The sequence below is a fragment of the Plectropomus leopardus genome, chromosome 10, assembly GCF_026936395.1.
Source record: "Plectropomus leopardus strain MGB_pleo_1.0 chromosome 10, ASM2693639v1, whole genome shotgun sequence".
Lineage (NCBI taxonomy): Eukaryota > Metazoa > Chordata > Actinopteri > Perciformes > Serranidae > Plectropomus > Plectropomus leopardus.
The window spans coordinates 36,284,414-36,307,906 of record NC_142185.1 but is presented as its reverse complement, the minus strand read 5'-3'; the positions used below and the strand labels follow the sequence as shown (position 1 = coordinate 36,307,906).

General features: G+C 43.5%; 1 protein-coding gene across 3 annotated transcripts in view; it reads right to left on the bottom strand.

Moving 5' to 3' along the window:
- Positions 1-687: 687 nt before the first annotated feature.
- LOC121948776 (SH3 domain-binding protein 4) overlaps positions 688-23,493 on the bottom strand; it is a 45,110-nt gene continuing 22,304 nt past the window's right edge. For all 3 annotated transcript variants that reach the window (XM_088083790.1, XM_042494234.2, XM_088083791.1), the window contains 4 exons: positions 23,102-23,309; positions 18,998-21,351; positions 4,440-4,628; positions 688-3,684 (listed from right to left, as the gene is read on the bottom strand). In XM_088083790.1, coding sequence (XP_087939916.1) covers positions 3,460-3,684; positions 4,440-4,628; positions 18,998-21,351; positions 23,102-23,225 — 2,892 coding nt within the window. In that variant the 5' untranslated portion in view covers positions 23,226-23,309 and the 3' untranslated portion in view covers positions 688-3,459. The remainder of the gene's footprint in view (positions 3,685-4,439; positions 4,629-18,997; positions 21,352-23,101; positions 23,310-23,493) is intronic.

The following is a 23,493-nucleotide window of genomic DNA, read 5'->3' as shown; positions in this document are numbered from 1 at the left end:
TCAAAAGTCAAACAGGTATATGGCCTAGTGTTCCCATTTTTTAGGAGAAAACAGAGTCGTGTGGAGTAAAATCTGAGCGGAGCGAATATTCTCACCGCTCCGCTCCGCTCACATGCTCGGGCAGATATCTGAATCACTCCTCACTTTGGTTAACATCAAGCCATTTGGTCTTTTCGACGGTCTGCACTCTTCAAGTGCCCCTCCAGTTTTCTGTTTGCGATGATCAAAAGGATGCGAGCCTTCTTGTAGATTTTGATTCTTGTTGCTGTGAGAACACGATCACTCTCTCTCCAGGAGAAATCTGCTGCTGGAAAAGAAAAAAAAACTTTTTCAGAGGCAGTTTGATCTTAAACGTAAGACACGTGAAACGACGAGGGCAGCGTGAAGATAAGCGGGCGAGCCGCTGGAGGTCGGCGAGGCTTCTCTGCTGCAGAATCCTCTTCTTCACTTATCTTTTTCTCGCCTGCGTGTTCTGACCTCGCTCTGTCTGCACCCTGAGGCCGGCCTGTCTTCCCTCCTGCACATTTTTGTCACATGCTGTATTTTCGGGGTATTTTCCACAAACGCAACACTGATAACACACAAAACACGGCCGCCTGTCGCTCCCGCTTCAGATAAGAGGAGCTCTTGACGGCGTCGGTGCTTTTACGGGGAGACTGTCACAAGAAGCAGGTGCCATCAAAAAAGTGGTGTGTACAAATATTTACATTTTATTTAGTCTTTTCCACAAAAGTATGCAGTCACAAAAAGGTTTTCAAACTCACCACATTATACAGTATGCAGCACAGACGAAAACCGAACCAGAAGCTTTGACAGTGTGATCACAACAGTGGTCTCAACATTGTACGAAGTCGTGCGTGAAGAGGCCGAGAGTCTTTTTTGGCAAACTTTGGTAAAAAGTACTTAAAAGAATTGAAGGCAAGAGACAAAAAGTCGAGACACGAGTGGCTGCAGTTTGTTATCTGGGGGGTAAGGCTCAAAATTTGTTGATTAGATTCATTGTTGACAAAAAAAATCTTGAATACTTTCTCACTGATTCTGGAGCTTTTCAGTCTCATCACAGATTTCTCGTTTTCGAGCGCCTCTTTGCCCCTCGGAACAGATTCGCAATAGTTAGTGGTTTAAACAGAGACGAGACGATACGTCATCGCTAGTTGACGATGGTCGCTTACATAAACGGATGCGACTACGACAGTCGTGGTATGAACTCGTCATGTGCCATTTATCTGACGGAGATCGAAAAGAATTAGTTTCAAGCCATAAAAAAAAACACTGCTTGGTTATCAGGCTGCTGTTTCGAGCGTGTGCTTCTGCCCCGCCGGTCCGCACCGACATTTAAGGAGGCAACAAGTGCAGCACCTTCACTGCTGGACACAAGATTTCAGGCATCATATTTCATTAAAGGACATGGACGTGTCAAAATGTGGGACTGTCATCAAATCAGCAATAACAGAGTAATGTTAGAGATGTAAGTGTAATACTAGTGATGCACTAAAACAACATTAAACTAAGATTTTACAATGGTTACTGTTATTTTAAATCTTTGTTAACAAAGACAACATGTTTGGGAGTTTCTTTTGTAGCTCGTGCAGCCGTCTTACCGAAGATTTCCCACAAACTCCTCCTAACTCTTCACCCTACCCTGGAAAACGGAGGGGAGGAGCCAGGTTTGGGTATGGTACTTGTTTTTGGTATTTTACTCTTTCTGTTATAACAAAAATTGTTTTTATTTTTTTGACATGCTGCAGTCACCGTGCTGCTCTGCTGCTCTGCTCTTTTCTGCTACATGAAGAAATGTGTCTCTTTTGGATCTTAAAACAGATCTAAACCGTCCTTTATCCCACAAATGATTACGTTTTTTAACACACAAACAGTAAGCAGTGTGTCTCCCTCTGTCCTGTCTCATCAAGGTGCAATATAATATATAAGGTTGCATTTACTGATGTGTTCATTTTTGTTATGTCCATATATGAAAATGTCAAGCAAATAACGCGTCTGTCTGTCTGCTCGTGTCTGCTCGTCTCTCGCTCCGTGTTTAGACACAGCTGACAAATATGTGGAATATGTTTTTAAAAACATAACCACAACCAGTATCGATGCGAGGCTATTCCTAAAATAAAAAAGGGAGCGAAAAGAGGAACTATTGGCACTGCAGTTTCGGCTCGCTGGGAAGCTTCACGGCTTCGAGGCATTTCTTGGCGATTTCGCCTCTTTTCTGAACCCTGCGGCACTTTGTTGTCTTTGCTGAGAAGTTCTGTGGGCGATTTCGAGCACTCGCCTTCTTTCTGAACTCGGCACGCTCAACCAGATGCGCTCTTAATTTGGCATCGGTTGATTTGACAGGAACTGGAGCCGGGTGGTCTCATCGTAATTCACTCGCTGCTCTTAAAAGAGTTCAGTCCCGATCTGTTAGGAGCAAAGAATTAGGACACACTGAGCCTTAAACTCACAGGTACGGAGAGAACCGACAGAATCTGCCGATGAAGACGGTGAGATTTGGCCAAAAGCTCCAGAAGAAGTGAGTGAGCGTACTTTGAGTTGAGGCCGTTCAGGTCGAGGACAAACTGTTGCGCTCCATAAAGAATATTTCAATTTTAAAAATGTCAAATGTAATTTTAAAATGACTCTTTTTGTCCACATCCAAACATTCAACTAAAGAGAATAAAACAGAAAAAAACAGCGAATTCTCTGAGAAGCAGAATCCAGAATCTTTTCAATCCAGTCGATTTAGATCCGATTCATCTGCCGCTGATTCATTTCTGTAAAATGACTATTCAGTAATTTGACTAAATCTTTTGGCACTGGTAGAGAGTTTGGCTCAAACAGGATTAATTAATAACTTTGTTTTTTTTTCGGTGCCAGGTGTTAAAAAAAACGCAGACGGACAGCCGAATGTTTGGAGGTGTGAAATGAGCGGGACCACAGTGAGAGAGAACCTGAAGAGAGAAGCAAAAGTGACTTTTCTCTTTGATGTACAAATAAATAGAAGAGATGTGACACGTGACAAGGCTACGGTAACAAGGATACGATATCTAAAAGTGTCTTTTCTTGAAAAAGTGTCTTTCTTGGCGTTCGATCCAGAGTTCTTAACCAAAAAGTTCAAAGTGTTGCTTTAAAAAACGCTGTGCCGTAACAAGAGTACAAAAATACAGAACTATGCCAGACAGGAACTATTAAAAGAGTCTCTGTGAACACTGCGAGCTCCGGACAGCGCTGTGTTGTTTGGCCGGCGGCCGCGGAGACGCGGGGGCGGTCTGGCGACGCTCCCCCGGGCACGAGGAGCCGAAGGCGGCACCGCGGGAACAAAACAACACGCGACAGCAGTAGTGGCGTTCAGAGTGAGCAGACGGCTGATATGCAGCATTTCAAACGGTGTTCAGAAGCTCCAGGAGAGCGAGGTGAGCCGGTGCGGGCGGGGGGGCACCGCCAGGATTAACACGGAGCGGCGAGGGAGGGGCTTCAGATGGCGTAGTCGTCCTGAGCGGCGGGGCTGAAGGCGGAGCTCCGCAGGGCGTCCAGGCAGTTGACGAGGATGAGCGTGCCGGTCAGGTGCTTCCAGCGTTTGGTGATGGGGTTCTTCATCTTGTCTAAGCCCATGTGCAGCTCCTGGATCACGTCTCGGTAGCTGTCGCCGATCTGAGCCGCCCACGTGACCAGGAAGTCGTACGCCGGCTTCCACATGGCCTGCAGACATAGAGAGAGCGAACATCGTCACAGCGCTCCTGCAGCTGAACGCAAGGTACATTCAAGACTTCTCAAGACTTTTTAATGACACTCAAAATAAAGTTTAGTCAGATTTGATTTTGCCCAAATCTTTACTGAAACATGATGAAACGTGAATTTAAAAAAAAAAAAAATCTACATCAAATGTTAGAATAACAACATTTTTTAGAGTGGAGCACATGGAAGAAAATAAAAATATTATATTATCATAAATGTAACAAAAGTGGAAAATATGGGGTAAAATCATTTTAAATGTATATTATTATTATTATTATTATTATTATTATTATTATTATTATTATTATTATAGTTTTCTGGATATAATTATTAATCCCTCAATCATTGTTTTAGCAACTTTTTCAAGATTCATTTTGTGGGACATTTAATTCCAAATTTATTTCATTCCCCCTCCATATTTTTGAATTATTGTTTTATTTATTGACTTCCAGGAGGCAGATCTATATAATCTGCTGGTACATTGACATTTATTTTTTATTTATTTATTTATTTTTTTTACAAATTTTCAGATAATTATCTTGTTCTTTTTACTTTTTGGGGGGGTAATTTTGGTTATTTCTTCTTTTGTTGCTCATTTTCTTTGCTCTGCTCAGGTTGCAAAGGGTTAAGTAAAGGGTTCCTGTTGCATTTCAACACGCTGCGCTTCAATAAATCAAACATTTCCATGACAGCAGTAGTCCCCTGTGAGATGGACGTACCTCACTGTCCACCACCCCGTTCTTGTCGCGGTGCGGCGCTTCATACGCGTCCATCTGCTGCCGCGAAACCTTGACGAGCCTCTCGGCGAGCTCCCTCCAGCGTCCGGCCACCTCCACGGCGGTCGTCAGGAGCACAAAGTCCATGACCAGCCGAGCCACGAGACCCTGACAGTCCATCTTCAACAGAGCCTGCAGAGACAGAGGACACAGAGGACACAGGAGGACTTGAGACTGAGAGCAGTTTTCTGGAGACTTGCAGGGTTTGAGATGTAAAGAGGAAGCAGATTCTAGCTGTGACTGGGACTCAGAGGACGGGGTAAGACAGAGGACAACACTGACTGAAAGCAAACACTACATGGAGACTCCTAAACGTACACGTACAGGTTTCATTCCACTGACTTGATCCTCTGTTATTTTCCAGCCCGCCTCCCAGATCCCCCTGCAAATCTGGGCTTTGTGCATTTTTCACATGCTTTCTGGTGGAAACAGAAATAAGAGCCTCGTGTTGGTTCAACGCTCAGGATTTAAGTCAAATCTGAGCCGAGGGGAGCAAGACGCCTGGGGACCAACGCCTGGGGACCAACGCCTGGGGACCAACGCTGGGGACCAACGCTGATGCAGACGATGCTGCACAGCAGGACACAACTAGTGCTGAATTCAACACAATTATAGATCCGTCAGCGTCTCCTGAATCCAACACACTGATGACCCGGCTGCAGTTTGTCCTGAGGGGACGGGAGAGAAGTGTCACGGTCATGGATGGATGACGTCGAGCTTTGTCCTCTGCACCAAAGTTTAAACGACGTCTCCATCTGCAGGTCTCGCTTTAAGTCGAGCAGTCGTTTTTGTTTTTTGTGCCGTGCAGCGTACTTCTGGGGAAGTTTTGGTCCCCTGATTTTGCTCTCGACTTTCAAGATACTTTTTGATCCACAGAGCTGCTTACAGGCTGAAACGTTTGCTGAGCCCTGTTCAAGATTTAAAACTTTATATGAAAAGAAAAAAAATGTCTCTTCCAATATTCATATTGAACTGCTGAAAGTGATTTGACTGACATTTTTCTGAGTACAGCCTCAGTATCAATACTACAGACCACTACATACAGATACTTTAAACATCAGAGCCAGGTCTTTTATTATGGGATAGAAAGTACTCTCTGCTACTCAACACCAGAAGAAAGTTGTCCTTTCACGTTATAGATTTGTTATAATTATCTTTAAAAAAGCTAAATTGTACGCCCTCAATGTCAAGACTCTGGCCACAAATGATGTCACCAGTGTGAGATGGCAGCGGAAATATCCAGAATATTTTGGCTTCACTTTTGTACAGAAGTGGAGACGTATTTTTGTATGCAGTCTTTGGTGTGGACGGGAGCCCGGCTCCTCCCATCGGCCCCCGTGACCTCCTGGACTCCATCAGCTCTGCTCTGACGGCTGGTGGGAACAGAGAGCGCTGTGAGACTCAGCGTGTCCCTGCAGCTGACACAACCTGCAGCACGTCACGGAGGATTTGCAAATACAAATATCACACATGCAAATACGTGTTTGCACTGATGAGTACACAATGACACACATTCACAGACACACAAACATTTATACGACCATGAGGATCGAGTCTTTATCGTTGGGAATTTTACAAAATCAAGACGCAAAGTGTTTCACAAAAGTCTAGAAAAAAAGGAAGATTAACCCTTTTAAACCTGAGAAAATTGGTTTGAATTTTTTTCTCTACCTGTCTCAAATTAAAATTTAAAAAAGAAAGAAAAAACACACAAACAACACAAAAAAGTGCAAAAAAAAGAAACAAAGAACTATACTTTCCCATCTCTTTTTGCTAACTTATAAGTTTGTTGCATTTTGCGGAACATTTCTTGCCAAATGACTGACGGCGTTTTCCTTCATGATTTGGAAGGAAATCAAACAAACGTGTTTACGTTTCAGAGGTTTCAGTGTTTGTGAGAAGCGTCTGAATGCAGCAGGAGACAACTGCTGTCGATCAGGGTCTCACAGGGTTAAAGATATCAATCTGGACTGGGACCGCTTTCCAAAAAAAGTCCCCACTGTCCACATGTCCTCATTCTCCAGGTCTTAAACTCAAACTGGTCCTCACACACACACGCACGCACGCGCGTGCACACGTGCACACGTGCGCGCACACACACACACACACACACAGAGGGACTGGCAGACTCAACAGAGCGAAGGTGAATTTAAAGCTGCACTTTGGGCCTCAGTTCAGTGTGCAGGAATGTGAGGAATGGCAGGATATGAGGGGGAGGAGGAGGATGAAGGGGGGAGACGGGGGATTCAGATGCCATGCTTCGGCGGCCTCTCTCACTTCGAGACCGGACCAGAGGACGAGATAGTGGCGTCTGTGGGCCAATCGGACGCTGCGGGAACGCTGAGCCGCCGCAGACTCGATCCATCAGAGAAAGTTCAGAGACGCTTTTTATTTTGTCTCTTAGCGACCGACTGACGGCGTCTCACGGCGTTTGTTTGTTTGTGTGCGGAGGGGAAGAGGCTGTCAGGAAGATAAACTCTTTGACAAAAGCACCTGTTTCCTCGCTGGATAACAACGGCAGGAAATCCCGCCAAAATAAAGGAGATCACTTCCTGTCTTACTACAGGTTGCAGTCTGTCGAGCTGCTCGGTAACAATATCCGTCTCAGTTTGTTCAGGACCGAGAGACAGTCGGGTTCATAAAGTCAAGCAAATATTATGATACAGAGTAAACATTAGATTGTCTCTGTAGTCGTCCATATTTACAGCTTAGTGTAGTTTAGTTTAATTTGCTCACAATTAAAAACTGCATAAAACCCAGACGAATAAATAAATAAATAAATGAAAATGCAAAACAAACAAAAAACCCTAAATTAACATTTTACAGAAAAATACAGCAAACAGATAAATGACAAAAAAAAAGCAAAAAAGTGTCCAATACTAATGTTTTTGTAATTTGTGGGACACTTCATGGCTTGTTGGTGCCATTTTTCTATCTTTTCTTTAAAGAAATCAAAGCGAACTGCTGATGTTTTAAAGGTGTAAATGCTTGTGAGAGGCGTCTGAGGGCAGGGCCAGGTTTCAAAGGGTTAACAGAGACAGCTGATAACCACCTTGGTGGTTCCTGTTAGCTCTGAGCTGCAGGGTTAGCGGAGCAGCTCAGTCACAGCCCGGCTCTGTTGGTTTTAGCTGCATGTTTTGAGGATAATTTAATTTTCTCTGCGAGTGTTTCTGCAGATGAGAAGATTGATTTCACTCTCACGTGTGCGCTAAATATGAAACCGGAGCCAGGAGACGTTTGGCTTAGCTTAGCATAAATTCGGCTTGTTAGTGTTTACAGTTTTGTCAGTTCATTAATAACCCGGTTTATGATTTAAAGAACACGCAGCAACAGATTCATCATCTTAATGAGCTGCAGACTTCCTGTGCACAAACGTCTGCTGCGAGCTGAGTAAAAATGTGGAGATTCTCAGCGGCCGATGTCGGTCGCTCCACTCGGTGAAGATATAAAAGCATCAAACGTCTCCGTTACAAAACGACAGACGGTGAAGTAAAGAGCGACTCATCAATATTTCCTCCTGCATCTCTCCCTGGTGCCTCGTTTTGCTCTAAGCTGACGATTAATTCATCCAGGTCCTTTTTAATTGCTGAAGTAAACCTGATCCCCTTCACAGAGACGCGGTCCTGAACACAGAGGATTCTGGGAGGTTTTACACACCATTAACCCTTTGAAACCTAGTGCGACATTTATTTGTGTTGCTTTCAGACGCCTGTCAAGCATTTAAAATGGAACATTTGGTGGGATTTCTTTCAAAAACATGGGAAAAAGGCAACAAGCAACTTAGTAAAAATGATCCACAAACTGCAGGATTTTAACGGATTTAAAGATAAAATTATAAAACACAAGGAAAAATATCTAGAGAAAAAAAATTAAAAATGGGAAAACTACATTTATAAATATAACAAGAACACATTTCTATCTGTTTACAGAGTTATTATAATATTTTAATCATTTTTTAAAATCTTGTCTGACAGTTTTTTCCCTGTTGTTTGCTTGTTTATTTTTGTTGTTGTTTTACTAATTTTCAGGTAATTTCCTTGTTTTTTTAGTTATTGATTTATTTTTAACTAATTTTTAACTCATTTCTTCTTATGTTGCTCATTGTTCTCTTCCTGTGTTTTTGAAAGAAATTTTCTCAGGTTTATCCTTCACCTCAAATATTTCATGACAACAGGACACATTTAATAATCTTCTGGAAATCACATGAGATAGATGCTTTTTATTTCTGCTGATCTTTCCTCATGAACACTGAATTTGATGTTTTTCATGCAGTTTTAGGCAGAAACCTGTTGCAGTAATAATATTACTTTTCCCAGTAACAAATTATTGATAAATATCAGTAACTATATTACAGTTACCCCAAAACAAATAACTTGTTACAACCGCACTCTTTTTTTGGTGATCTGAAATCCATCTCTCAGTGGATCACATCCTCAGATTGTAATTGTTACACAACCGAACTTGAAAAATGGAAACGCTTAATATTTAACGGCTGAAAATTTTCATCACTTTCTTGTTATCTTGGAAGATAGATGACTAAAACATTGTTGTTCCAGGTATTAGTGCAAAGACAAACACACCATCAGAGCAGCGCTGAGCGGTATGAAATATTTAGACCTTCACAGCTTCAGTTCTGGACCTGAAGACGTTCAATCATCTAAAGTCCACCGAGAGACCAGAATATCCAAGTCAAGAACGGACTGTCCCGCTCTGGAAAGAGAAGGCGACTAACGCAAGTTTTATTAAGTGTGTTTATTTGATGTTTTTTATTCGTCATGAAGCGGACCGGTCCGAGCTTTGAGAAGTTTAGTGAAGCTGCTCTCTGCTCTTTTCCCGGCTCGTCTTACGGGCTGGAAACGTTCAGGCTGCTGTAAATCTTTGATGGCGAGTTGTAAAGTATTTATCACAGAGCGTCGTGCCCTGCGAGTCTCCGGACTGATTTTAAACTAATAATTGCACTGCAGCAGGCGGAGGCGCCGTCGTTACGGCGGCTCCAACAGCTCCAACAGCTCCAACAGCTCCTTTGCAACGCAACAACACACCGAGACAGAGCAGGAGTTAATGCTGCGCTGTGTTTCTAAAATGTCAGCTGGACTGGGTGGAGGGCTTATGGGAGTGTGTGTGTGTGTGTGTGTGTGTGTGTGTGCGCTTTAGTTAAATGCCACAGAGTTTGTTTCACAAGCTCAGCAATCAGCACTCTGAAGCCCTGCGCCCCCCCCCACATAAATCATCTGCTTGTCAAAACCAGAAGAAAATTCCTGCAGACATATTTTCAGAGATAACGTTGATGTGGAGACGAAGCGAGCGCTTCAATCATGTCTGTCGCTGCACACCAGAGCCTGTGCACGCGCGCACACACACACACACACACACACACACACACACACACACACACACACACAGTCCCTCCCTGCTTTCACGTTTGGAGAAAGCTGCAGAACCAAACCCTCGGTGTAACCAACAAGCTCGCTTTTTGATAAATGACTCGTTTCTTCCGTCATCCTGTTCCTGTTTTTCCTCTCAATCTCTCCACTTCAATCTCATCTTTATTATTTTTCTATCCCATCTTCATTTTCCATCTGACTTCCTCCACCTTCCCCATTTGCAGCCTCTCCGCTCCATCTTAGCCGCACTGTGGCTTTGCAATTTCATTCCTCTTCCAGTCTGGCTTTAAAAGCCGCGCTCGTCTCTTCACCTTTTCGTTCACAGACCTCGACCTCAGGGGGATTAACCCTTTAACCCTTTGGATCGACAGCTGTTTTCTTGTGCTGCTTTCAAATACCTTTCCCGAGCATTTAAAACTCTAAAATGTGAGAAAAATGGTTTGACTTCTTTCAAAACACAGAAAAAAACATATTGTGTGACTTAGCAAGAAATATCCAGTAAAATGAAAAAACTTAGATAAGAAAAAGTAGAAAATTATCTGAAAGATAGCTGAGATGTCCCGGAAAAATTTCCAGAAAATGTATCATCATTTATCATTTAGAATTTCCATATTCTATTTCAAATAATATATATTACATATTTTAATTAATTATATTTAAAATTATGTTACAGAAAAGTTAGAAAAAATAATTTTTATTTTTTAGCATTTTTTAAAGCTAATTGTCTTGTCTTTTTTTTTTTTTTTGGGGGTATTTATTTTTCACATAACTTGCAAATTTTGCAGCTATGTTCTTTCCATGTTTTTGAAAAAAAAAATCAAGCTAATTTGCTTAAGTTTCAAAGGGTTAAAAATTTTGATTGAAATAAATTCAGATTTTTATTTGTAGCACTTTCTTGAGGTTATGTTCTTGTCTTTTTAAAAACTTTCCATTCTTTCTCTTTTCTCCTTTTTTGGGTCATTTTCTTGTCACTTTTTACTAGTTTCATGCTAATTTTGGGTTAGGGTTAGGGTTCTATCCATGTTTTTGAAAGAAATAAAGCTAATTTGTTCAAGTTTCAAGGGGTTATTATGTTTGCAGATGATATTTAGTTGTTCTCAGGGCTCCCTTTAACTCCCATTATTCTCCACAGTCTGCCTCCAAAATAACTCCAACATTCCCCACCAGGCCAAAACCTCCAGAGAGTCGCTGATCTGTTGCGCAGTCAATTATTCCAAAAACAGCAGCTGGCCACACCCGGCCGCTGAAGGAGGGGAGAGGAGGAAGGTAAGGGAAAAAAAAGAGGAAGGAGGCCGGAGATGGCGGAAAAACAAAAAGCTCGATTTGTGTACAAGAATGGCAAAGCGGAGAGCTTATCGCACATAATGGTCCTGACTGTCAGAGTCGTCCTGCACAAAGAGGAAGTTATTATTATTCCCCGCTCTACCTGCAGCGCCGAGCGCACTGCAAATAATTCAGGAGGGTCAGACGCTCGGCTGCAGAGCTGACTGAGAGCTTCAGAGGGAAAATCCTCTTTTAGCAGAAAGACACAACAAAGGTTCCACCTCTGTGGTCAGAGGAGGAGGAAGAGGAGCATGAAGGAGGAGCGCAAACACTGGAGGAAGTCAAACAGAAGAAGCAGGAGAGAAGCTGACCGCAAGATTTAGTCATATTCTCATCACAGGTGTCAGGAAGAGCAGGATTTAGACCCAAGGTGAGGGGTGAGGGGTGAGGGGTGGGGGTGAGGAGGTGGGGGGTGAGGGGTGAGGGGTGAGGGGTGGGTGAGGGGTGAGGGGGTGAGGGGGTGAGGGTGAGGAGGTGAGGGTGAGGTGGGGGTGAGGGGTGAGGGGTGAGGGGGTGAGGGGTGAGGGGTGAGGGGGGTGAGGGGGTGAGGGGTGGGGGTGAGGGGTGAGGGGGTGAGGGGTGAGGGGTGAGGGGGGTGAGGGGTGAGGGGTGAGGGGTGAGGGGTGAGGGGGTGAGGGGGAGGGGTGAGGGGGTGGGGGGGTGAGGGGTGAGGGGTGAGGGGGTGAGGGGTGAGGGGTGAGGGGTGAGGGGTGAGGGGTGGGGGGTGAGGGGTGAGGGGTGAGGGGTGAGGGAGGTGAGGGGTGAGGGGGTGAGGGGTGAGGGGTGAGGGGGGTGAGGGGTGAGGGTGAGGGGTGAGGGGGCTGTGAGTCTGGGACTGTCCATTTAAATGTGTGTTTGTTGCTGTGAGGATAAATCGATAAATCCAGCTGATAAGAGAAAAGTTCTGTAGAAAAATGTGTTGGAGGCAGAAATGTGTTTTATTGTGAAACCTGAATGTCTCTCGGCATGATGTGGAGGACAGGTTACAGGAGGACACGAGAGACAGACACAAAGAAAGACAGAGACGTAGAGATAGAGAGAGAAGGAGACGGGTGTATTTCTTTTTGTTTTGCATTTTTTAATTTCTATGTAAATCCCCAAAGACATCTGCAGCACTTTAAGACACAGAGACACAGAGACGAAGACAGAGACAGACAGAGACACACAGAGACAGACAGAAATAGGGAGGACCTGTGCAGGCTTGCCCATTTACAGTCGTTTCACAATGCATGTTGAAATCGAGTAAATTCCTCGCATTAATAAATTGGGGAAGCTACCAGCGTCTTGCATCAGCTGCCCTGAAATCACGTCTCTGACTTGGACAGTCTGGACAATCTTTGTCCTCTACGACACAACAACCTTTGATGAGTTATGATGAAAAACCAGCTGTGATCACACTGAGACTGTTTACATGCCCCAAAACCTCCACTCTTTGCTCTTATTCTGAAAATATTCCAAATAAGCTCTTTACATGTCTGCATTTCCTGTTTTCATGCAGCCGTGCAGACTGCGATTAACGTGTCCTCACATGTCGTTTATCACGTCGAAATGAGTCCAACAGCTGGACAGAGACGGAAAGACGAAACGCCAAAGCAAGTCTCCTGATGATGGCAAAAAAGTGAAAATGTATTCTCAATTTTCACAATAGAGTCATTTGGAAAGAAGCCACGATATATCGAGTAAAGTCACTTCAGCGCAGCTTGGAGGCAAACAATCAAAACTGAGTTTCAGACACTAAAACGCTCCCAAAGTTTAGGGAGCTAAAGAGAAGGGCGCTAGTTCGACGGGTTCAACATTTTCCACATCACAGTCTTTTTATTTCGTCTCAGTCATTAATCAGGGAGACAGCTTACAAATGTCTCATTAAAGAGTCCTGACCAAAACAGGCAGCAACAAGCATCAAAATAAGCCTCAATTACGGACTATTTCAAACTACTGATGTCCGCAACACAATCACAATTCTGCACAAATCCAATAATCAAACCCAGGAAACTGTTTTCATTACAGTTACGTTCAAGATTTTTTCCAAAAACACACACAAAAAGCGATGCAGTCACACACATCCAAAAACTGTTTTCAGCAGGAACCGGACCGATGACAGACAGAAAGCATGAAGGTCAGCGAGCTGCAGGCGTCGCGTCACCTGACGATGTGCTAATAAACTGCACTCAGCGTTTCTTCGTGTTTTGCATCTGAGAGGAACCAAAGCCGAAACTTCACGATTCAAACAAAGCGAAGTGCGGTCCGGCACGCCAACCGAGCCGGACATCGTCTGGAAGTTCTATTTTTTCTGTCAGAGTTTGGAGGCACATTTTGGGATAAGAGTGCAAAACGTGTCCCAACAACACCTGCGTGCGCTCATGCACGTGAGCCTGGAGCATGACTGCAGCTCACAGTTTCTGCAGCGCGGATCTGAATTCACAGAGAGAACCCAAATCGAGCTTTTTTAGGTCTGATGGTTTCACACACACACACACACACACACACACACACACACACACACACACACACACACACAGACACACACACACACACACACACACACAGCTCAGTGTTCTCCGTGGAACATGTTCCGCTCACATGTTAATATGTGGAAAACCAGAGGACGAGAACGTCGGCCTGAGTAAAATGAAATAATTATTACTCATTAATTATGATGAGTTTTAACCCTTTGAGACCTGGATCGACATCAGTTTTCTTGTGCTGCTGTCAGACTCATTTTGCAGCTGCTTAACACCAACAAATTGGTTTTATTTCTTTTGAAAACATGGAGAAGAAAATCAGTGAGCAACTTGGCGAGAAATGTCCCAAAAATTTCAAGAAATTAGTAAAAGGGGAAAAGAAAATGATCTGAAAATTGCTTTTAAAAAAAAACTTGAAAATAGAGAAAAAAAACCCATAAAACTCCGTTCATAGGTATTTTAATTAAATATTTAAAACTGTGTTACAGAAAAATTATATACATTTAGTCTTTTTTCAGTTTCCAGCACTTTTTGAGTTATTTTCTTTTTCTATTTCTATTTTCTTTACTTTCTTCTTTTTTTTTTTTTTAACTTTTTGTGTCTATGTTCATGTCATTTTCGTTTAACTTTTCCCCAACTTCTTGCTAATTTTTAGGCCATGTCTTATTAAGTCGCTCCTTCTCCCAGGTGCTCAGGTTTCAAAGGGTTAATCAAGCAAATGAATTGTGTAAAATGGATAAAACGGAGATCATGATGTGTTAGCAGAGGACGCCTGTCAGTGTGACAGCTGGATGTAAATGGTCGTGTATGTGCAGAGGAAAGTTCTGGGTCAAGGAGGATTATGGGAAGGACGGGGAAGTGGTTTGGACTGCAGGCGCCTGCAGGTCCACAACTGGAGCTTCTGTTTAGTGTCTGAACAATGAGGCAGGAAACATCTGCAGGCCTGAGATCCAACAGACACAATCCTTTCCATCACCCGCTGACAACACAGCCTCACACACACACACACACACACACACACACACACACACACACACACACACACACACACACACACACACACACACACAGATTAATATCTGATGGCAGCTTCATTCATACAGATGTTATTACCTGGGACAGGCTGTTCTCATAAACTGTTCACACATTTTCCTGCAAAAATAAAAGCACTACAGGTTGACCAGTATTGGTTTTTATGGTCGATACCAATACCGATTAATAGCAGTTAATGAGAGCGATAACCGATATTTGGAACAGATACGCATTTACAATAAAAAAATAAAATCTTTCTGTCAAAAAAAGTTTCAAAGCCTGTCGCACACGTTTGATCAAAACTGAAACTTTCACCATCATATGCAGCAAGTTCCCTGCAAATGTTTTTATAGTCAGGTGATAATTTAAATTAAAAAGGCCGACCAATTGTCTAGGGAAGAATGTCCAGAATGAGTTTAGTTTCCTTTTTTTGCAGCAAAGGGTCACAGGTTGGAGTCAAACCCACGGCCACAGCAGCAGGGACACAGCCTTTGTACATGGGGCGCCCGCTCCACCAGGTGTGCTAATCTTGGTTTTCTACCTTTGAGCCAAAGCGAATGCCACCTTCCTTTTTCTGTTTTCTCTGGTCATGCAGCAGCAGTTTCAGAAGTATCTGTGTCTTTCTGCTGCAGAGACAGACTACTTTTATGTGAGGACCCTCTTATATATAAGTGAAATACTTCTTTAAATCTGTCTTCTGACCAGCGGAGAGCGATCGTTCAATCCAGAGAAACACGTCTGGCTTAACTCTCCCCCTGCGTGCACTTACACAAAGACACCACAGACGCCTGCAGCAGCACGCCGAGTCAGACCGTTTATATTTGTAATCTCCTCCCAGACTACGTGTGATGTCACACATCACAGAAAAGAGCAACGAAGACGTCCAATAAAGTGAACGAGCTACAGGAACACCACAAAGTCGATATCGATGTCGACATTTCTGTCGAGCTTAAAGGTTCCTTTGACTCCTCAGTGAGATATGAAGATATCATCAGGTTAATTTTGAATTAAATACTTATTTTCTGTCAGACATTGAACATGACAAATATACTGTAGAGCAGCATCACCAGCTGGAGGACCTATTCTACTAAAACTCACAGAGGTCCAGGTACTAAAATGTCCTCCCAGCAAAGGTCAACATTTAGTCATTATATCCAGTCGGCACGCTGACACATGATGATAAAACTCAACGTGTGCTGCTGAGATTAACACTGAGACCTCTGACATGATACTGCTGCGCCTAACCTGTTTGTGTACGCTGTTCCTGTGAACAAGTAAATACTGCAAATATATTTAACCCTTTGAGAACTGGCTTGATTTCTTCCAAAAACATGGGATGAGAGCAATGAGCAACTTACCAAGAAACGAGTAAAACGTTCCAAGAAAATTACCTCAAATAAGCAAAAAAACAAACAAACAAAAAAAAGACACAAGAAAATGGCACAACAAAACTGAAGTCGATCCAAGTTTTAAAGGTCTAAATTTTGAGTCTTTGAGTAAAAATGTCACATTTCTCTGGTTTACGGGACCCGTCTGCAGCCATTATTAAAATACTCTAAGCTAATGTCTATCACTGTGATTTTCTGTATATTTTGAACGTTATGAGACAAATGCACAGGCGACACTGACCAGCCTGAGCAGCAGGATGCAGAACAGATGGGAATGAAAAATCTATATTTGTAACAAATCCACTGTATCTGCGACATGCACTGCTGCTGACCCCCTTTTCTCCACCCACAATCAAAGCACACCACAATGGATTCAGACATTTGAGCACAAAGAAGGCGACCACAGCGCTTTTGATTTGCTTCTCTTTCTTCTATAAATAGACGTCCGTCCATGTCAAACGACACACCGGCAAATCATAAAAGATTTTCCTCTGTGACATGAAATATTTGCAGGAGGAGACAAAGACGAGGATTTCATCTGACAGTGTTTAGACTCACTCTGCTTCACTCCGAGGCCCACACAAAATCCACTTTTCAGAGGACAAAAAATAAATAAATAAATCAGACGTTTGCACATGGAACAAACAGCATATTTGTGTTGGTTAAACAAAGCGGCCCCGAGATTTCAAATTTGCTGGATTGTTGCGTGCTTTGTCCCCGCGGTAACTGGTACTTTACATGTAAATCCTGACAGAAGAAACAGAAAAACAGACCTATATTCAGACATGAATGGAGCAGAACTCCCTCAAAGGCCATATTTTCACTCACCACCTTTTATTATGTTCTTTTCCATACTGCAGTTTCTCCGTCTATAAATGGTCCTAACTGGTGTTTACAACCGAGCGTAAATTACAGTGTTTCTGCTCCGTGTTACTTCAGCTGTAGTTCCTCTGTGACCTCTCACAGAGACTCTCAGCAGGATCACTCCACGACAGAGACACTAAGTCGAGGAACAGCAGGGAAGCTGAGCACCACTCTCTGAAAACCCAGTATTTCAGGAACCGACACAAATAAAAATGAAAATGCAAAGGTTTATGCAGCGTTATGGGCTATAAGCATAAGTCAGAGAGGCTATGATGAGGATGTTCAGTGTGTTTCTGCATCTCAGGATGAGAATGGCTGCCATGACTGCCTGAGGCGACAATGAAAATCCACATTTCCGTGACAGAAGACGCACAACCAAGTGCCTGAGAGAGTTTGTTAGCACACTTAAAGCGAACACAGCTCAGCACTTTGTCCTCTCTGAAGAAAAGCTGAATGCACTGGAAAAAAAAGAAGAAAAAAAAGCACGAGGCATGAACAGGCCTGTTCATCTGCTGCGGACACATCTGTTCCTTTGTTAGAAAGGCACGAAAATCCAAATTAATGGCTGACTAGGCTGAAAAACACCGGTCTGATCAGTGTAATTACAGCAGAGCACTTCGAGGAAGAGAAACTTCTATCACTGCTGAATGCAGGTTATGCTCTGTTTTTAGAAATGCAGTAAGAGTATGTGATATTGAAACTGAAGGAACGATTATTTGTTTTCTTATTTTACCACTCGTAAAATTTTGTAGGCCCCGTCACGTTTCACCGAGATGCATGAAAATTGTAAGAAAAATATAACATGCAAAGACGTACAAAAGAGTCTCTTGGAGCCATTTCCTAAACCAAACAGGACGTCAGCCATTCTGAATTTAATGTCCAGTTTTGGTGACCTTTTGGCCATTTACAAAGGGTCATAATTAGGGTCATGCAATAATTTATCTCCTAATCACTAAAAACATGACTGAAAGTAGCAATAGACGTTAACCAACAAGTAAGTGTGAAAATGAAATAACGTCTAACTCATGTTGTAAGAAAAGCTTTCGCACTGTGATGATACTTGGCCAAGTTTTCATTGAACAGTGTTGCCATGGCGACATGATATTTACCAAGAAACAGAAAGTTTTTTGTAAGCTGATTGTATTTTGGCCAATGTGCCCCAAATTTCAAACGTTTGATAAGACTTCAGGTCTGAGGACATCAACATGTCACTTATCTGTCAAGGAAGTAAGCCTTGATAGACAATTATCATTTAATTTACATAAAATCTGTGTGTTGTGATCTAAAACTGACATACAGCAGCATGACATCAGATTAATGTGCTCTCTAACGCCACATAGTGGACACAGGAAGTGGAAAAAAGTGTGAAATTCCACACTTTATGCAAACATACCATCTCACCCCCGAGTGCATTGTTTGACTTTTTAATTACAATCGCTTCATGCAGCCTCCTTCCAGTACCCCGACTTCTGCAAAGCGAGCGCCCGTTCATCGCTGCTTGCAGCTTTGATTTCTAAAAAGACTTCATACTGTAAAAAACGAGAGCGTGTGTCTGTGTCACTGTGCTGTTTTCTCCCTCGAGGGTGTTGATTCATATGTACATAAAGATAGAAAATTATCTTAGTAGTACACGCACTGCACACTAAACCCTGTCCTCAAACCGGCGTCTGTTGCTTGAGTTACAAAGTATTCCTTTGCCCTCCACGGCTCCTCAGGTCCCGATTAGACCTTGGTGCCTACACAGCAGTTATCGACTGCACTCCCAGCAGAATTAACAGACTGAACTGAAGCCTGAAGCCAAAAGCCTGAAGCAGCTGTGGGCAGATAACAGGAGGGAGGAAGATTTGTGCTCCGAGAGAGAAATCTCCAGCCGGGAGGATGCACACACAAACACGTGACCGTTTAATTTGACATGTGAAGGACAAAGGACGCAACAGAGACTTCAACATTTAAAACAGGGGAGGACAATTTGCATTTTCTCAAATCAGTGACTCGGAGAAAATGCTTAGTCATTGCAACAGAGGAGGATGCCAAGGGTTATAACTTACCGTCAGGAGTTCTTTCTGGAAGGACTTTCGCTCTTTGCTCTCTGCATTGTTGCAGTCCTCCTTCAGCTTCTCCAGCACCGATGCGACCCGCTCCGGCTCGCTGTCCAGCTCCGCCCGGCAGAAATGGGTCAAGGGCAGGTTGACGTATCCGAGGGCGTCCGCGAAAGCTCGCCAGTTGCCAATGTTCTCCATCAGTATAGTTCTTACGGAGGCGTAGATGTACGTGAGGAACTTGCAGGGCTTTAATATCTGCTCCAGCAACAAAGAGGTCGTGAGGTCAGGCCCGCTGAAGTAAATGGGCTTCACTTTGCCGACCACCAGCACGTTCTTCGCATGAACAAATCCCATTTTGCCCTGATAATACCCGATGTACCATTCCTTCGTCCACAGCTGGCCCTTCAGCTTGATCTTCTCTTCGCTCAACAGAGCCACAAAGTCTCCTTTTTTGTACTCCAGCAAGTACTGATTTTTTGTTTGTCGGATGACGGTTTTGATTAATTTTCCAAACTTCAGGTTATTTATTCTCCTGTCCTGGAACACAGGGTACTTGGTGGCAATGGCGAGAGGAGACAAGACGATCTTGCCCACTTCCTTCTTCTTGAGGAAGCGCCGCTGCCCTGATGTCTTTGGGCCTGCTTTGGGCGGCGGTGTTGGTGTCTGGACACAAAACTGTGCCAGTATACAATCTTGGTCGTCTTTGACTTGAATCCTTAAGGTGAAATCCGAAACATCTTCAGTGTTGCGTGAGGCGATGATGTAGACAAGCCGGCTGACTTTGCCCAGTTTGACCTGGAATCCCCGCACCACTCTGGCCTGCTCGCTGGCCTTTACCTCGTAGTTGGCCATGTTGGAGTAAACTCCCACGCGGAGGTCCTGCGGTTTGGACAAGACAAATTGGTGCTTCCCCCAAAGCTGCAGCACCACTGATGGAGCGGTCTGCGCCTGTTTGCCCACCTCGTTCACCAGTAACGTCTTTGGCGCGCAGTCGTGTCCAAACATTGCCACGACTGTCTTGAAGGACGGGTGAATGTGTTTGGGACCATACACGCCTAATGTGATCTTTTTTACCACATGCTCCCAAACTGTGGAGTCTGGAGACAACGACTGGGACTGAGCCACAACACACACGTACATGCAGGGTTCCAGGTTATCCAGGCACACCTGGACTGTGTCCCCATACATGTAAGCCTGAGGAATGGGAGTGTACGGCCCCTCTTTACAGTCACTCCTGACACACAGCACTTCTGTCGTCTCCCTGCTCTCCATTTTCACCACCACGGACACTTTCATCTCCAGGGTGATGGTGGTTTTGGTCTCCATGTTGCTGAGTTTGATCTCCACCACGGGGCTGACGGTGGTGCAGCGGTCGTTGTTGAGCTCCAGCGGGGGGTCGAGCAGAGCTTTGATCGAAATCTGCTGGGTGTCCCCCGCGGCCACGTGCCCCTCTGGTATGTGGATGCTGATGTTTGTGTCCGGAAGCTGGACGGCCCCTCCGGAGCTGTCCAGACGACAGACGATGTTGGTCTCCACCGGCTGCGTTTGGCCCCATCCTGGATTCTGACCCAGCGAGTCCAAGTCGTGGCAGGACCTGGCCAACTTGCGGTGGGTGAGCCACGCTGTCCGAAAGTCCTCCCTGCTCTTGAACTGCTCTGGCGCCGGTGCTTTCAGGCCCCCGAAGAAACCCGAGGAGGCCTGAGGGGCGTCGGACTGAGCCTGCAGGATGGACAGCTCAGACAGACTGTAGGACCGTTTGCTTCTAAAAAACGGGTTGTCCCTGCGCAACGTCTGCCCCACCCCTGCAGTGGGACTAAGCGGGTTAAAAACCCCGCTGCCAAAACCATTGATGGCGGTGCTGCTGGTGGAGTTGGGCACTGACGGAGTGAGCGTATCAAACAGAAGGAGGTCAACTGATTTCTCATTACTGTTCTGATCAAGCGAGCTCTGAGGACCTCCGTTTAGGAAAGGGTTTGTCGAGGTATGGGTTGTTGCGAAAGGATTTCCGTTTTGGAAGGTGGTTGGTTTCAGGATCACGCCGGCCCACTCTCCTAGAAGGTCCATTTCTTTGGCTGCCTCCTCGTTGCCGTCTCCCACAGTGTCGATCATCCCGCTGTCGCTGAACGACGAGTCTCTGAAGTTGATGGGCTCCACGTAGGCTGCGGGGATGTAACCCATCTCCGTGTTGTTGTGGGCGTACCACCACTCTCCTCCCGACGAGTCCAGAACGTAGAGGCGGTCCCCTTTAGAGAACTTCAGGGTGGTGAAGCTGGACGGGCAGTAGTCCTTGATGGCGACGACTTCCCTGGCAGCGCCAAAGGAGGCAGTCGCGTCCAGTCGTAAGGCACTGGGAGAAGGCACTGGACAAAAAAAAAAAAACACAACAATATCAGCCAGAGGTGGATGATACGACCTGGACATCAAATCTTTGAGTTCACAGGATTACAGCATCCTTCATAAGGTACTGATGCCAGAAAAGAGGTGCAGATTTATGGAGTAAAGAGACGTATTAGCATACATTGCTGTCTACCAGTGTCTTTTTCACATGTCACTGGGGAGCGTCCTAAAAGAGCTCATTAAATCCTCTCCATGGGGGTTAACACTTTGAAACCTGGATCGACATCACTTTTCTAGTGCTGAGAACAGATGCCTTTTACAAGCATTTAAAACCTTCGAAATGTGAGCAAATTAGTTTAATTTCTTTCAAAAACGTGGACGAAAAAGGGAATCAGAGACTTGGCATGAATGTCCCGCGAAGTCCAAAACATTAATCAAAGGTAACCTGATATCAAGAAAACTATATTTCTAATTATGTATTTAAAATTAGGTGACAGAAAATATATTTTTAATTTCATTTTAGTACTTTTTCAGGTCTTGTCTTTTCCATTTTTTCCTTTTGTCAAATTTCAGGTAACTTTTTACTTATTTCTTGCCAAGAAAAGTTTGAAGTTTAAAAGTTTGCCAAGAAAAACTGAATTTACGACATTTTAAAGCCTTTTAATAGTCATTTTCTTTCTTGCAAAAGAACAAGACTGAAACTCGGGCTGAATGATATGGAAAATGTCAATAAAATGTTATTTTTAGCCAAATACCTTGAAAATGATATTGCAATGATATTACATGGTTGACTATTGGTGCTTTCACAAAGTGATACTTGATCATCATTAATGTGGATATAATGACTAAGTTAGTAAAGGCAAACAATATATTTAGTTATCCAAAATCTAACACAATTTCTCGTCTGATTCCATGATATCTAATATCGATATATTGCTCAGCCCTACTTGAAACATCTTTCTGAGGCCTGCGTGCGCTAAACAGTCAATAAGAATAACAAAAGAGCTGCAGTGCATGCAGGGACATCGTCGTTATGCATCTTTTAAAAACACAGTGTATCCCACGCAGCGCTGGACTGTCACTAACAGATGCTCCAACAAAGTAGAGCACAGACATCCACTTAATCTGCCTCAGCTCAGACGGGAGGAAAACTCAAAGTCTGCTCACTAATTCATCTGCTGTGTGTGTTTCTTGAAGGGACGAGCTGAACGATCTGCGAACGCTTCAGTTTCACCTCAATATCTCAGCAACACAAAACATAAAGAGTCTTTTCTCAGACTGTCACAACAGTCCTGTAACCTGCAGCAGGTAGGTACACACACACACACACACACACACACACACACACACACACACACACACACACTGTGTAACTATTCACATGACAGTCCAAATATGACTACTCTATTTGTCTTGTAAACTGACATTTCTGTGCACACTGATGTAAGTTTAGTCATTTTGCACATCATTAAAAAGCAAAACCTTCACATGAATCAAAAAAGCTAGGGGTAACTGTAATTGCGATGATCTTAATTACATATTTAAAATTATATTACAGAATTTTTTTTTTTTTTATTTGTCCTGTTTGTTTTTACTTTCTGTTTTTGTTTGTTTTTGGTTTTAGGATGATTTATTTATTTATTTAATTATTTTGTAAGTTTTTTAAAGTGTTTTTTAAGTTATTTATTTTTTTTCCCTTTTTTTTAAATTTTTTTTTAAAAAATTTAAAAAAATTTAAACAGTTAAAGGCATTTTTCTGTTGGAGCAGCTGACCTTTGACGTCATTCAGACTGGCTTCTGACACGCCTTCGCTGAGATCGATGAGCGTCCCCTCGGACTTGCAGCGCGGCAGAGACGTGTTGTTGGTGGTGGCGGCTCTGATTCGATGGGCGGCCATGTTCGGACCCGTCGACCTGCGTGTTCAGGCTCCTCGGATGAGTTTCCTCCTGCTGGCGGCCAAGTCAACAGCCTCCCATGATCTCTGAAAGACAGAATTATTATTAGTTTTTAAGCACTTTGGGTCATTTCGTTGTTTTGTTTTTTAACTCTCTTTTCTTACTAATTTAAATTTTAATTAAAAATAAATTAATTTTAAGTGTCATAATTATACATGTCATAATTTAATTATGACATAACCTAATTTTTCTTTATTTTTATTTAACAAA